Source organism: Pseudorasbora parva, chromosome 3, assembly GCF_024679245.1.
Source record: "Pseudorasbora parva isolate DD20220531a chromosome 3, ASM2467924v1, whole genome shotgun sequence".
Classification (NCBI taxonomy): domain Eukaryota; kingdom Metazoa; phylum Chordata; class Actinopteri; order Cypriniformes; family Gobionidae; genus Pseudorasbora; species Pseudorasbora parva.
The window spans coordinates 6,468,044-6,483,051 of NC_090174.1; the positions used below are offsets into that span (position 1 = coordinate 6,468,044).

Genomic DNA, 15,008 nt, shown 5'->3' on the forward strand with positions numbered 1-15,008 from the left:
TTAAATGATAAATAAGTCACAATTACAAAAGGCAAAATAACATTTCAAAATGTCATTTTCATCTAAATGCAGAAATAAGATGTAATTTTAAATATATCATTTATATTGCATTCTTACTAGTACTGTTACTACTAATAAACCCACAAGAGTGTGTGGGCCCTTGAATTAAGTGTGTGAGAGACGGCATTGAATTAAATGTGAAATATTGAAATGTTATTTTCTTGTCAAATGTTCTGAGATCTAACTTCAAAAAATCCCTTTTTACAGTATGGAACATAATTCCTCCATTTGTGTTCAATGGTAGAAATAAGCACAGGTTATGAAATGACATGCTATGATAAAATTCAGGATTAATAGTCTACTGTAAAATGCTAACACATTATGATAATGTCTGTTTAGTGTCCTCTAAACAAACCTAAACAAAGCTCAAAGATGGCTTCATGGCTGAAGGTATGGTTAGGAAGTGATGAAGTTGGGTGGGAACTTTCCAAAGGCCTTTTAGAATAAGAGGAAGTGTCATAAGTAATACCAGCTGCAAGGCCTGGGTGTGTCAGGTTTCCTCTGAAACAAACAAACCATTTTTAACTTCCTGCCCTGGCCCACCTTCTCCACAATAAGCAGCCTGACAGGATAAAGGAAGGACGGTGTAATACTGTAGTCTACATGAAACACTACAGTTTCAAAGAGAGAGAACAGAAATACATATTAGATTATTTAAAAGGTTAATGCACAAAGACTTTGAATATGTTTCTTATATATTTTGCAATGATAGTTAATGAGTATTATATATATATATATATATATATATATATATATATATATATATATATATATATACACACACACACATATATATACACACACACGCCGGTATATATATATAGTGGTAGTGGGAATCAGCTTCTCTGCGACACTTCATAGTACAAGTGTTTTTGAAATTGGATGGATGGATGGATGGATGGATGGATGGATATATATATATATATATATATATATATATATATATATATATATATATATATATATATATATATATATATATATATATATATATATATATATATATATATATATATATAAAAATACACACACTCAACTAAAGGATTATTAGGACCACCATACTAATACTGTGTTTGACCCCCTTTCGCCTTCAGAACTGCCTTAATTCTACGTGGCATTGATTCAACAAGGTGCTGAAAGCATTCTTTAGAAATGTTGGCCCTTATTGATAGGATCACATCTTGCAGTTGATGGAGATTTGCACATCCAGGGCACGAAGCTCCCGTTCCACAACATCCCAAAGATGCTCTATTGGGTTGAGATCTGGGGACTGTGGGGGCCATTTTAGTACAGTGAACTCATTGTCATGTTCAAGAAACCAATTTTGAAATGATTCAAGCTTTGTGACATGGTGCATTATCCTGCTGGAAGTAGCCATCAGAGGATTCTATTTACCCCAAATTCTGACTCCATCTGAATGTCTTAACAGAAATCAAGACTCATCAGACCAGGCATCATTCTTTCAGTCTTCAACTGTCCATTTTTGGTGAACTCGTGCAAATTGTAGCTTCTTTTCCCTATTTGTAGTGGAGATGAGTGGTACCCGGTGGGGACTTCTGCTGTTGTAGCCCAAACGCCTCAAGGTTGTGCGTGTTGTGGCTTCACAAATGCTTTGCTGCATACCTCGGTTGTAACGAGTGGTTATTTCAGTCAAAGTTGCTCTTCTATCAGCTTGAATCAGTCAGCCCATTCTCCTCTGACCTCTAGCATCAACAAGGCATTTTCACCCACAGGACTGCCGCATACTGGATGTTTTTCCCTTTTCACACCACTCTTTGTAAACCCTAGAAATGGTTGTGCGTGAAAATCCCAGTAACTGAGCAGATTGTGAAATACTCAGACCGGGCCCGTCTGGCACCAACAACCATGCCACGCTCAAAATTGCTTAAATCACCTTTCTTTCCCATTCTGACATTCAGTTTGGAGTTCAGGAGATTGTCTTGACCAGGACCACACCCCTAAATGCACTGAAGCAATTGCCATGTGATTGGTTGATTAGATTATTCTATTAATGAGAAATTAAACAGGTGTTCCTAATAATCCTTTAGGTGAGTGTATATAGTTTTCTCTTTTGTTCTTAGGGAACTACATAAAACATGAAAATGACTTAAACTAGAGTACAGATGGTCCAATAGACTTCAAAATTGGCATGCACTTAGTTGCTATCATAGTCCATGGTGACTTCATTTTGATGGCAAGATGTCAAAAAAGACCTGATTACACTTTCTGCCAAAAAGGATAAAATGAATTATTTTAAGTAAAATGGCATTTTACACATGTAATACTGTAGATAGGATGAAAAATGGCTCTAAAAATTTTCCTTTGACTTATCAGTGCTCGCAACCAAACCATGTACATTTCCCCAGACTCATTATCATGATTTCCTTAAGTCCTTAATATGTAAAATGTTCTTATTTATCCTTTTCCATCCAGCTTTTTCTACCTATTAGTCTATAAGTTATAATAAATGCTTTGCATATATTCATATTTTTGATATATCTGAATGATCATTGGAGAATCTGTTCTGTTTTTGTCTAGTTCCTCACGTCCTGAAGACTTGTGCAGAGTTCATAGAGGAACATGGGATTGTGGATGGAATCTACAGACTCTCAGGAATCACATCTAACATTCAAAGACTCAGGTTGGCCAGCTTTTAGACACCACCTCATGCATACGATTGTGTTGGATGCCCTTGCTTACATCATTTATATAATCAATTCCTTATAGTAAATGTGTTTCTCTGTGTGTGTGCATGCAGACAGGAGTTTTGCTCCGAGCTCTGTCCTGACCTCACTAAAGAAGTATATCTTCAGGATATCCACTGCGTTGGCTCTTTGTGTAAGCTGTACTTCAGAGAGCTGCCCAACCCTCTCCTCACTTATGAACTCTACAAGAAATTTACAGTAAGTTTGTGAGCAAGAAAAACAAAAAAGAGAGGATGGGCTAAACTAGAGCAGAATGCCAAGATGATAGATTGCATCTGATACAGTGGCCTAGTGTCTTAAAATAAAAAGTACAAAACATTTGTTTGGATACAAGTTTGGAAAATGTTGATGCAATTGAATTCTATTTATAGCTAGTGGAAAAAATGCCTTTTATTATCGTTTTGCATTTTATAATCTTTTTGCTATGAAATTCTGGCTGATTTTTAATGCAAGAATAAATTTATATATATGTATTTATTTATTTAAATGGGTAAAATTAATTAGAGGTTAATTAAAACGATATATTAAAAATATATACATTTTAATGGAACATTGGAATGGACCATTTAGTTTACCAGGGTATTCTCACATAAATGCGTATAAATAGTGCGAGTGTGCAATGTCGTGGAATGTATACACCAAAACTCATTTTGGCGTGTCTATGGCACGCTGTTTTTCGCGTGCATATGATACGCATTTTATGGCGTATTATACATATGAACTCCCCACCCCACCACCCTAAACCTACCCAAGCACGTGTCATATATACGCCATAAAGTGCGTATCATATGCACGCGAAAAACAGCGTATCATATGCACGCCAAAATGAGTTTTGGCGTATACATTCCACGACATTGCACACTCGTACTATTTATACGCATTTATGTGTGATCGGGTTGAGTTTACGTGACTCATATTTTTTTCATCTTTTATTTTTTTATGTTATACAAAATGTTTCATTAGGCTCTAGTTTTGTTTTTTACTCATTTAAAATTCTTAATTCATAATATGAATAATTTTAATGGAATTTTACTACTAATTTAAATGCGTAAATCTTGGAAAGGGGCTTAATTTATTTTTCTAGTGCACTATATGAGCCATAATAGCCTGCTGTATCATTATCATTATATATATATATATATATATATATATATATATATATATATATATATATATATTATATATATATATATATATATATATATATATATATATATATATATATATGTATATATATATTGTCTCAAGGTTTAATAAACATTTCCATTAACAAAATAACAAAAAAAAATGGAACTACAAAAACTATTATTTCATATGTCAGGCATTACAAAGTTAAAAACAAAAGTTAATGGTCTGTGCTTATATATAGTTTATAGAAAAACATACACGTTTTCCTGTAGTTGTTCAAATATTGTTTCATCTGGACCACTTTAACCACCAACTACCATATTTGAAATGATTATTAGCTATAAATATATGTCCAGGTAATCCATAAAGATCATATTAATAGATAAAAAAATAAAATAAAATAAAATAAAATAAAATAAAATAAAAGACAACAATGTTCTCCAGCATCCAGGAATTAATGTTCCTCCATCTCTATTTTTGTGCAAAGGATGCCGTGTCCATTAAAGAGGAGCAGGAGCAGCTCCAAAACATCAGGAGTGTCATAAAAGAACTTCCCATGCCGCACTTCAGGTACAGCTGACGTTATTGTGCTGAGGTTTATTTTATTATGTTGTTAATCTGTAAACGTTCTTCTCTTTATCTGTCTTTATTTAGTCCCATGTCATTCCAAACCTATATGACTTCTGTTTTGAAGAAAAACAGCACAAATTTGAAGAATATCCTTGAGACTTATTTTAGTATAATGAAAGCTATTAAGAATTGGGCATTAAAAAAAAGCATTTCAACAGAATCATAAAATATTTGATTTGCTTTTGACTGACATCAGACCTAGCTCACACGTGGCGGTAGAAGCTATTCAAATATGAATTCATCAATTCCAAAAATAAATTATATCCGATGAATCATTTGACTTGCAGCTTGCAAAATCTGAGGTATGATTTGATGTACGTTTTCCGTACAGCGATGTATGTTGCTGCTTTTCTTCCATGGTATGATGCGTTATTTGACAAATTAACTAGGTAGTCACAACTGTTTCTCGAAACCGTCGTAACTTTGCCACTCATCCAATATTCAAACCAAGATGGTTAAAAAAAAAGAACTGTTGTTAATAACATCACACAGGTGGTGAATAAATCAGTTGGAGATTGAATTAGTCACATTTGATTTCTATAACAATTTTTTTTTCGAAGTTCCCTCTTACGTCATGCTCGGTTCTTCATGTTTGCTGTGTGGTTCCTGAAATTGTAGTATATTTCGAAAAATAAAACAAAGAACACATATGCACATGCGTACTATTAAAAAATCTTCTACAAAATACATTCTAATGCTAATTAGTTTGCTCAAGAACCTGGCCTATTTAAAGGACTAGCTCACCCAAAAATGTACATTTTCCAAATTTACTCACCCTCAAGTTGTTCCAAACCTGCTGAACACAGAAGAAAATATTTTAAAGCATGTTAGTAACCAGACATTGACTTCCATAGTATTTTTTTCCCCTCATACTATGGAAGTCTTCATAATACAGTGGGGCAAAAAGTATTTAGTCACCCGCCAATACTGCAAGTTCTCCCACTTGTTTGTTTGGCACATGTTTGAACTCTTTATCAGTATAAAAGACTCGTGTCCACAACCTCAAACAGTTAGACTCCAAAATCCACTATGGCCAAGACCAAAGAGCTGTCAAAGGACACCAGAAACAAAATTGTAGACCTGTACCAGGCTGGGAAGACTGAATCTGCAATAGGTAAGCAGCTTGGTGTGAAGAAATGAACTGTGGGAGCAATTATTAGAAAATGGAAGACATACAAGACCACTGATAATCTCCCTCGATCTGTGGCTCCACGTAAGATCTCACCCCGTGGGGTTAAAATGATCCCAAGAACAGTGGGCAAAAATCCCCACACGGTGGGACCTAGTGAATGACCTGCAGAGAGCTAGGACAAAAGTAACAAAGGATACCATCAGTAACACAAAACATCACCAGGGACTCAAATCCGGCAGTGCCAGAAGTGTCCCCCTGCTTAAGCCAGTACATGTCCAGGCCCGTCTGAAGTTTGCTAGAGAGCATTTGGATGATCCAGAAGAGAGTTGGAAGAATGTCATATGGTCAGATGAAACCAAAATAGAACTTTTCGGAAAAAACTAAACTTGTTGTGTTTGAAGGAGAAACAATGCTGAGTTGCACCATACCTACTGTGAGGCATAGGGGTGGAACATCATGGTTTGGGGCTGTTATTCTGAAAAGGGACCCAGATGACTGATCCATGTAAAGGAAAGGATGAATGGGAACATGTATCGTGAGATTTTAAGTAAAAATCTCCTTCCATCAGCAAGGGAATTGAAGATAAAACGTGGCTGGGTCTTTCACCATGACAATGATCCCAAACACACCGCCCAGGCAACGAAGGAGTGGCTTCATAAGAACCATTTCAAGGTCCTGGAGTCTCCAGATTTCAACCACATAGAAAATCTTTGGAGGGACTTGAAAATCTTAGTTGCCCACCGACGGCCCCAAAACATCACTGCTCTAGAGGAGATCTGCATGGAGGAATGGGCCAAACTAACAGCAACAGTGTGTAAAAAACTTGTGGTGACTTACAGAAAACGTTTGAACTCTGTCGTAGCCAGCAAAGGGTATATAACAAAGTATTCAGATTAACTTTTGTTATTGACCAAGTACTTATTTTTCACCATAATTTGCATATAAATTATTTAAAAATCAGACAATGTGATTCCAAAGTCGAAGTGTACCTATGATGAAAATTACAGGCCTCTCTCATCTTTTTAAGTGGGAGAAAATGCACAATTGGTGGCTGACTAAATACTTTTTTGCCCCACTGAATCTTCTTTTGTGTTCAGCACAATGAAGACTTGAAGGTTTGGAACAACTTGGGAGTGAGGAAAGCCGGGTGCACACTGTGCGATTTTGCCCACGATTTGGCAAATTTAGCAAATCCTAAAAGATTCCTCTGATCCTAGGCTAAAATCTGACGTCCTTGAACGTTAGTTTGACATGTTCACCGGCAGCCGATTAATGTGTGCTGCGATCAAATTTTACCTCAGACGAAATTCTGGCAGTGTCAGAAGATTTGCCACACAATCCTGCAGTGTGACTTCTCCTATGACGACAGTCAAATATCTCCGTTTTTCAAGACAAACTATGACCAAAACAAGAGCTAGAGATTTCTTTGTAGCCAGCATTTCAGTCCCGCGTGTAATGCAGCTCACTGTCACCAAACGCGTCATTCATTGATGATATAAAACTCTGGACGAGTTTTCTTGCGCGCGTTTTAGCACGCCTCGACTAGTGTACAGTCTGACATTAATGCCAACTGAGATCTTACAGTGTGACACGGCTTACAGCAGCGATCATGTTCGTACAGTCTGACAAGGAACATTCGCAAAGGATTTTGAAAAATCGCAGTGAAGTATCACTTTAGGTCCACTTGTCATACTACAAGTATGCACTTGTCTACTTGAGCTGTAGTTCCAAACACACAACTTGTTTGTGATAGTAAATAAAATAAAAAAAAGTTAATATAAGTCTGTTCATCAGACTTAGTTATATGACTTACAAAGACTTTATACACAAGTCATATCAACCACTTTTATGATACTTTTAAGGTGCTTTCTTTTACTTGCAATCTCTGTTCATTTGAATTGCATGGAAAAGAGCACATTAGTCTAATTTTCTCCTTTTGTTTTGGAAGAAAAGTAAGTTATACAGGTCTACATAAAATAAAAAAGTGCAAGACTTTCATTGCATCTGATGTTGTAAAAATATCAAGTCAAAGAATGTAAGCCTGAAATTAAATGATTTGACTTCAACTATGTTATTTGAAATGAAGACATGATAATGAGAATGCACAGTGACTTTGAACATAAAATTAAATATGAATGGCTTTATGACTGTATTTTGTTCTGCTTTCCTAGAACTCTGGAATACCTCACCAAACATCTGGCACATTTAGCTACCCTCAGTCACCAAACCAACATGCATGCTCGTAATCTTGCCCTGGTGTGGGCTCCAAATCTACTTCGGTGAGTCTCACAGCGGGTTTACTTTCATTTCATACACTAATTATCCATTGTTTACTTGTACATAATTCTGAATGAGAGTCATATAATTGGTTACACCACAAATATGTGAGGCCTACAGGAACTATACAAATATATGATTATCATATTCATGGTATTATTATACTTGTCTGACGATGAATGGGATACGTTCTTCAGAGAAATCCAAGCTACATGCTATTATCCCTCTCAAAGGTGGATGATTATTCACTATCTTCATTGAAATCTACCAAATAAACATGCTTTTTCTTTTGGTCTAGCTCCAAGGAGGTGGAGGTGCCGACCTGCAATGGCGATATAGCATTTCAGGAGGTGCGGGTCCAGCAGTCAATTGTGGAGTTCATTCTTAACCACACTGAGCAAATCTTCAACCAGGAATTTCATCCCTCCAAGCCCAGAGAAGGTACATCTAGCATTAAATTGTAGTAGCATTAGTCTGTAGTGTTTTTTATTGCCTTTTCCCCAATCACATATTGTATTAACGACATTCAATATTTCCAAACACTCAATATTTATCCTGTGCGAACCATTTTGAAATTGCTCATTGCCTTAACATGGAAAAAGTACTTTAAATCTTTTAGGCAGGCTAAATTTGATCAAATTTGACTACGGCTTTGATTTGTTTAAAAGCAATTTTAGGGTACTTTTTTCTATTTAAAACAACAATGTACTAAATACAGAAACGTTTTAATTTTGCATTTTTTTGCATACAGACACCAACGTTGTCTAAACAATCCCCATTCACACAGATCCGCGAAAATGACTACAACCGCTGTATTCTGCTGGGAGGCCAGTAGTTGGTGGTCACTGTAAATAAACAATACACGCCTATAGACTGAACATGTAATACATATGATGTCACCGTTTTCACGAATGTGAAATTTTGCAGTTTATACACAGAGATGATAATGGTATTGTTTTCAAAAACTTGCACTTTGAAATCCGTTTTCATTTTCAGGCCTCCAAAACGCTGTTGTTGTGTAAATTATTCTGTTTTCAGTTGAAAACTAAATGAGTTGAGCCCCTTAAGCCTCGTTCACACTGCCCGATTTTTGCCCCGATTTTGAGTCGCCGACAGGTTTTGTGAAATCGCCAACAAATGCCCAAGATCATAGGCAAATCGGTGCTCGTGCACGCGAGTGACAATCACGCAGTGTGAATAATCAAAGACCCGATCAGAGAGAATCGCAAACGAGTCACCGACGCCGGTGAGATATTTGGCATGCTAAATATCTGGACCTGTCGGTGATTGAAACTCCTGCTGTGTGAAATGAATTCTGACTAAAAATTACATCGGCGATGACCGACAGCCAATAAAAGAGTGAGATACAGGGCAGCGGGAGGTTCAGGGAGGAGTTATAGAGCAGAATATCAGTATTTTAATAGATATATTTACAATTCTATCAAACAGAAACAAAGGCCAAACATTTGCACATCCAGCCACAGCAGCAGCACATTACAAAATTGTTTATTTACCTCAAACTGTGTTTGCAGAACACAATCCTGGCTCCCTCTGTCTCTCCAACAATATCCTTCGCCATAATCTTTTTTCTTTTTCTCCACAAATCAGTGCACATACAATTTGAAGCAAACTTTGTGCAGTTTATCATTTTTAATAACAATTCAAAGTCTCGCACGAGAACTCCAGTCTGACGCACATGTGATGTGACGCACTTTGTTTACTTGTCACATTGCACGTGTAGTTTTGGAAACATAGTTTGCGCACCAGAGAGAGAGTTGTCCGTGATTGGCGATTCTTCCACTTGTTCAGTCATGCAGTGTGAACTCCTCTGTCGTCAAACCATCGTGCAGTGTGAACACAGCAGTGATTGAATGATACCCCAGATAGTCATGCAGTGTGAATAGAGTTTGAGAAGCAGTTTGAAAAGCAGTCTGAACTAGGCTTTAGAGTCTAAATCAGGGGTCCCCAGACTCGATTCTGGAGGGCCGCTGTACTGCAGAGTTTAGCTCCAACTCCAATCAAACACACCTGATACAGCTAATCAATCTTAGGTCCTATAAAGGCATTGATTAGCTGGTTCAGGTGTGTTTGATTGGAGTTGGAGCTAAACTCTGCAGGACAGTGGCCCTCCAGGACCGAGTTTGGGGACCCCTGGTCTAAATTAACCATATCGACAAAAGTATTGGGACACACCTCTTAATTATTGAATTCAGGTGTTTCAATTAGACCTATGGCCACAGGTGTATAAAATCAAGCATCTAGCCATGCAGTCTGTCTTTACAAACATTTGTAAAAAAAAATTGTTTTGAAGAACTCAGTGGATTCAAGCGTGGTACTAGGATAGGAGGCCACCTCTGGAATAAGTCAGTCTGTGAAATTTCATCCCAGCTAGATATACCACGGTCAACTGTAAGCGGTATTATTGGAAATTGGGCTGTTAAGGAACATCACTTGAAGGGCTAGTTCACCCAAAAATTAAAATTCTGTCAGTTACTTACCCTAATGTTGTTCGACACCAGTAACACTTCTGTTAATCGTCGGAACACAAATGAAAATATTTTTGTTGAAATCCAATGGCTTAGAAAGGCCTTCATTGACACCAATGTAATTTCCTCTCTCAAGACCCATACATTTCATGAAGCGACGAGAATAGTTTTTGTGTGCAAAAAAATAAAAAAAATAATGACTTCTAGTGATGGAGGGATTTTAAAACAAAGTTTTGAATCAGCGATTTCAGTTATGAATCAGCGATTTCAGTTATGAATCAGCGTATCGATTCATGATTTGGATCGTGTGTCAAACCACCAAACTGCTGAAAACAAGTGACTTGAATAATGAATCGATACACTGATTCATAACTGTTTGAATCTTTGTTTTGAAATCGGCCCATCACATAAGTCTTTATTTAGGGGGGGTTTTGAACACAAAAACTATTCTCTACTCTTCATAAAATGATTGTAGAACCACTATATTGAGATGGGCTTTTTATCGACGTCTTTAGGGCCTTTATGGGTCTTGAGAGAGGAAATGACATTGGTGTAAATGAAGGCCTAGAGCCCTGCATTTATGCCCGAGCCCGACGGGCCCCGACTTTTTTACGCCCCTCGGGCCGGGCTTCGGGCCAATTTTCACGTCATACCTAAAACGCGGGCAGGGCTTCGGGCCTTTTTTAGGCTTCTCCTTCTTTTTATATTTATTTTATTAATTAAAAGGAACAATGAGATGTTCTACGCTGGTGAACACGAGACCATAATAGCTAATGCGACTGTCAAGATGGCTCGCACAGTGTTCAGAGCATGTTCAGAGTCCGCGCCAGCAGCAGCAGCCCGCGTTTCTTCAGCGCAGCTGCTAGAGTTAAGGCCGGAGACACACTGCAAGCGTGGTGTGAGCGTGGCGTTTCTGTTGCGTGTCATCCGCGGGGCGTCTGCTGCTATTAATGAACAGGGCTATCAATGTAGTCCGATCACTAAACAAACCAATTCAGAAGGATGAAAGCATTTCAGACGAAACTGGACAAATGTAAATGTAGCCTATCTGGTTGTTTAAACCACATGTATACATTTTACTCCTGGCAAACGGTTAAAAAATAAACGTGTGAGAGCGTGTTATGGGCTATATGTTGTAGTCAGATAGATAGAAAAATGAATGAGACTTATGATCTTACCAGTGCGCGCTTTCTTATGTGTTCTTTGAATTTGAAATAAGCTGCTGAATAAAATGCATCTTGAATCTTTTGCTTCCGTTGCTGTAAACTCCGTTAAATGAGCATATACCACGGGAATTGAAGATCGGATTTATATTCATTTTGCGTAGGTGTAAGATAGGCTATAAGACAACCTGCATGTTATTTTTTTTATTATTTGTTTTTAGATTGTTTAGCTCCGTTTGCGAGAGCCGCGAGCAGAATCAGCCTCAGCTCGTCAAAAATGCCTTTTAGGCTACTGGTGGTAATAGTTGGCGAAATTAACTAACATTGTGATGCTTGAAGTGTTTTATATTTATGGATTTTATTATAGGCAAGACAAGTCAAGAGTTGATTTGAGAGACTAAATAGATTTAATATGCGGTTAACTCACTGTCGGCCGCTGGTCGCTTGGTCGTCACTTAAAAAAAATTAAAACTATAATTTAACAAACAAAAAAATGCTCTATACATTTTCTAAATTAACTCAATAAAGAAACGAAACGAAATATAACTACTTTGACATTAAAAACAAAACAGAACTATTTTAATGGCTGAAAAAAAAAAAAAAAAAAAAAACGGGCTCCAGTCGGACTCGGGCCGAGAATTTTGATAAGCTGTCGGACACGGGCCGGGCTAGGGCCTCAGCGTCTCGGGCCAGGGCCGGGCTAGGGCCTAGATTTGAGGCCCGTGCAGGGCTCTAGGCCTTTCTGTGCCATCAGATTTCAACAAAAATATCTTAATTTGTGTTCTGAAGATGAAGAACCATCGTCTGCTGATTACAAAGCTGAAGACTTCCAAACTTCCAAGCTACCTAGCTTTGAAAGCATGAGATCCCACCCTCCCTTTAGAGTGTCTCCAAAGCCACGCCTCCTTCAAAACACATGAACGCACACAGCAGAATCTGCATACGTCACAAGACAAGAGACAGTGTTAAATGACCTTGTCTCAAAGCACATGACATTACAATAATAATAATAAACACAAACAACTTACAGAGCTCTTACTTGCACCACCTGCCTGCTGCAGATTAATTGCAGGGTTGATAGTGTTGACATAGAAATGCTTAAATCCGAGTCTGATAAATCGCTCTGGGCAGAACATCACGGGTTGTCATTTTGTAATTACGGTTATGACACGGCATGAAGGCAGCATAAGCTTGGAGCTAGGAGAACATCACCTATCTGACTGTATTGTACCAACTATAAAGTTTGTTGGAGAAGGAAAAATGTTTTTCATTGTTGGGCTAGACCGCTTAAGCCAGGTGCATAGTGTGCGATTTATAACAGTCCTTTACGATTGTTGCTTGTCAGACTGTACATGATCCACGCTGTAAGCAATGTCACACTGTAAGATCTCAGTTGTCATTAATGTCAGACTGTATGATACTCAACAAAACAAAACTCGTCCGGAGTTTTATATAATCAATCAATGATGCGTTCGGTAACGGTGAGCTGCATTACACGCAGGATTGAAATGGTGACTACAATGAAATCTCTAGCGCTCATTTTGGTCATGGTTTGTCTTGCGTTGGTCATCATAGAAGAAGTCACATTGCAGGACTGTGCACCAAATCTTCTGACACAGCCATAATTTCGTCTGAGGTCAAATACGATCGCAACGGTCATTAATCGGCTGTCTGTGAACATGTCAAACTAACGATCAAAGAAGTCCGATTTTAGCCTAGGATCTGAGGAATCTTTCAGGATTTGCAAAATTTGGCTCAGACGCAGTGGCGGCTTGTCAATAGAGGGCGCTGGGGCGCCGCCCCCATCACAATTCCAGAAATATACATGTATACAAAAATTATATAAAAATGAAATAAAAATAAAATAGTTTACTCATATGATGTATGAGTGGGTAATTAAGAGCCTCAGCATTTAATAAAAAAAACTATTTTATATGTTTTTTAATGTTTCATGCAGTTTCATGGGCGAGGGACGCCGGACAAATGGATGTCTATCTCAGTCCATAAATCGCAAGGGGGTAATCTAGCGCTCGGAAAGCGTTCCACCCCTAGGGGCGGCCATTGCTAACCAAGCCATCACCTGCTGTTAGCATCCCATTGACTCCCATTCATTTTTGAGTCACTTTGACAGTGAATAACTTTACATCTGAGGCGTTTAAAGACTCCATTTGTCCATTGATTATTTCTAAAGAAACATGACAATGTATAAAAGGCTCCATTACCTTGTATCTTACACTATCGCCCCGCAGCAGCTGTTTTTGTAAAAATAGGCTAACGATTGCGTCATAACCAACGCGACTCTGTCGCACAGTTGAGAAATTACCGTATAGACCTGAAGAGACGCTCGCAGGCAATCTTTTACTGTCTATGAGACAATCGGGGGGACGTGGAGACATGTCCTGGAGACTAGTCTGATAAAGTCAAGGGGGAAGAATGGGGAGAAGCCCATAGTGAGCCAAAAGCAACGGGAGAAAATATTTAAACAACGTGATTCAGCTTTCACTTTCCACATCTACTAGAAGACTCACAGCTGTCAGACAGGAGGCTCACGTCACATCTACGTCGTCAAGCTCAGTCTGAGCCTGCGCAGTTCGCTCAGCCATCAGGAAGTGAGTGCCCCTAGGTTGACTTCATTCTTTCGCCGTAGACGTCAATGGGAACGCTCCGTCCATTTCTTTTACTGTCTATGATAAATCGTCGGGCAGCATGTGACCTGAAGCTGGTCTCTAATTGGTTTCTTAAAGATTCTCCTCCGGGCGCAGGTCGCTGCGTCCCTGGCGAATCAGAATTGCATACATGTTTTTTGATCCAATCTGATTGGTTCTCGTCAACTGTCATTCAATGTTACGCTCTTGGCCACTACTGCGAGAGAGCGTTGGTGACAACGTCACTCCGACCCCGCCCGCCTAAACATTCGTAGAGATGGCAGCAGTCAAACTAAATTCTGTGATTGATTTACAAAAAAATCCTTTCACAAGGCGTTCTATGGAAGAAAAAATAAGAATTAAGGATCTCGGACCGGACCAGCCCGATTTACAAATTCAGCAGCAGTCCAGTGACAGAGGACGAAGCTACACTCGGAGCTTCACCTGCTCTCGTTATGAGAAAAGGAGGTGGCTGACTGGATGTGACGGTAGCATTGCCCTTTTTTTGCTTTCACTGTCTCTTATTTGAAAGTGAGTGAGAGGTGTTTTTCGACCTTGAAAAGAATAAAAACTTTTCTCAGAAACACCATGACCCAGGAGAGGCTGAATGCACTTGCATTGCTCTCCATGGAAAAGAGACTTGTCACTGAGATGACTGACTTTAATCAGAGAGTAATTGAGAAATTTGCTGGCCAGAAAGAAAGGAGAGCAAAATGTATGTTCAAGTAGTCAACATGCCAGTCTGTTGTTGCTACTTTTGTTTTTTCCTTTCCTTGTTCAAT

At 38.4% G+C, this 15,008-nt stretch overlaps 1 protein-coding gene across 1 annotated transcript in view; it reads left to right on the plus strand.

Annotated features, from left to right (window-relative positions):
* arhgap31 (Rho GTPase activating protein 31) overlaps positions 1-15,008 on the plus strand; it is a 40,636-nt gene that overhangs the window by 8,527 nt on the left and 17,101 nt on the right. The window contains exons 2-6 of the mRNA XM_067437690.1: positions 2,599-2,701; positions 2,819-2,963; positions 4,381-4,463; positions 7,827-7,934; positions 8,231-8,373. Coding sequence (XP_067293791.1) covers positions 2,599-2,701; positions 2,819-2,963; positions 4,381-4,463; positions 7,827-7,934; positions 8,231-8,373 — 582 coding nt within the window. The remainder of the gene's footprint in view (positions 1-2,598; positions 2,702-2,818; positions 2,964-4,380; positions 4,464-7,826; positions 7,935-8,230; positions 8,374-15,008) is intronic.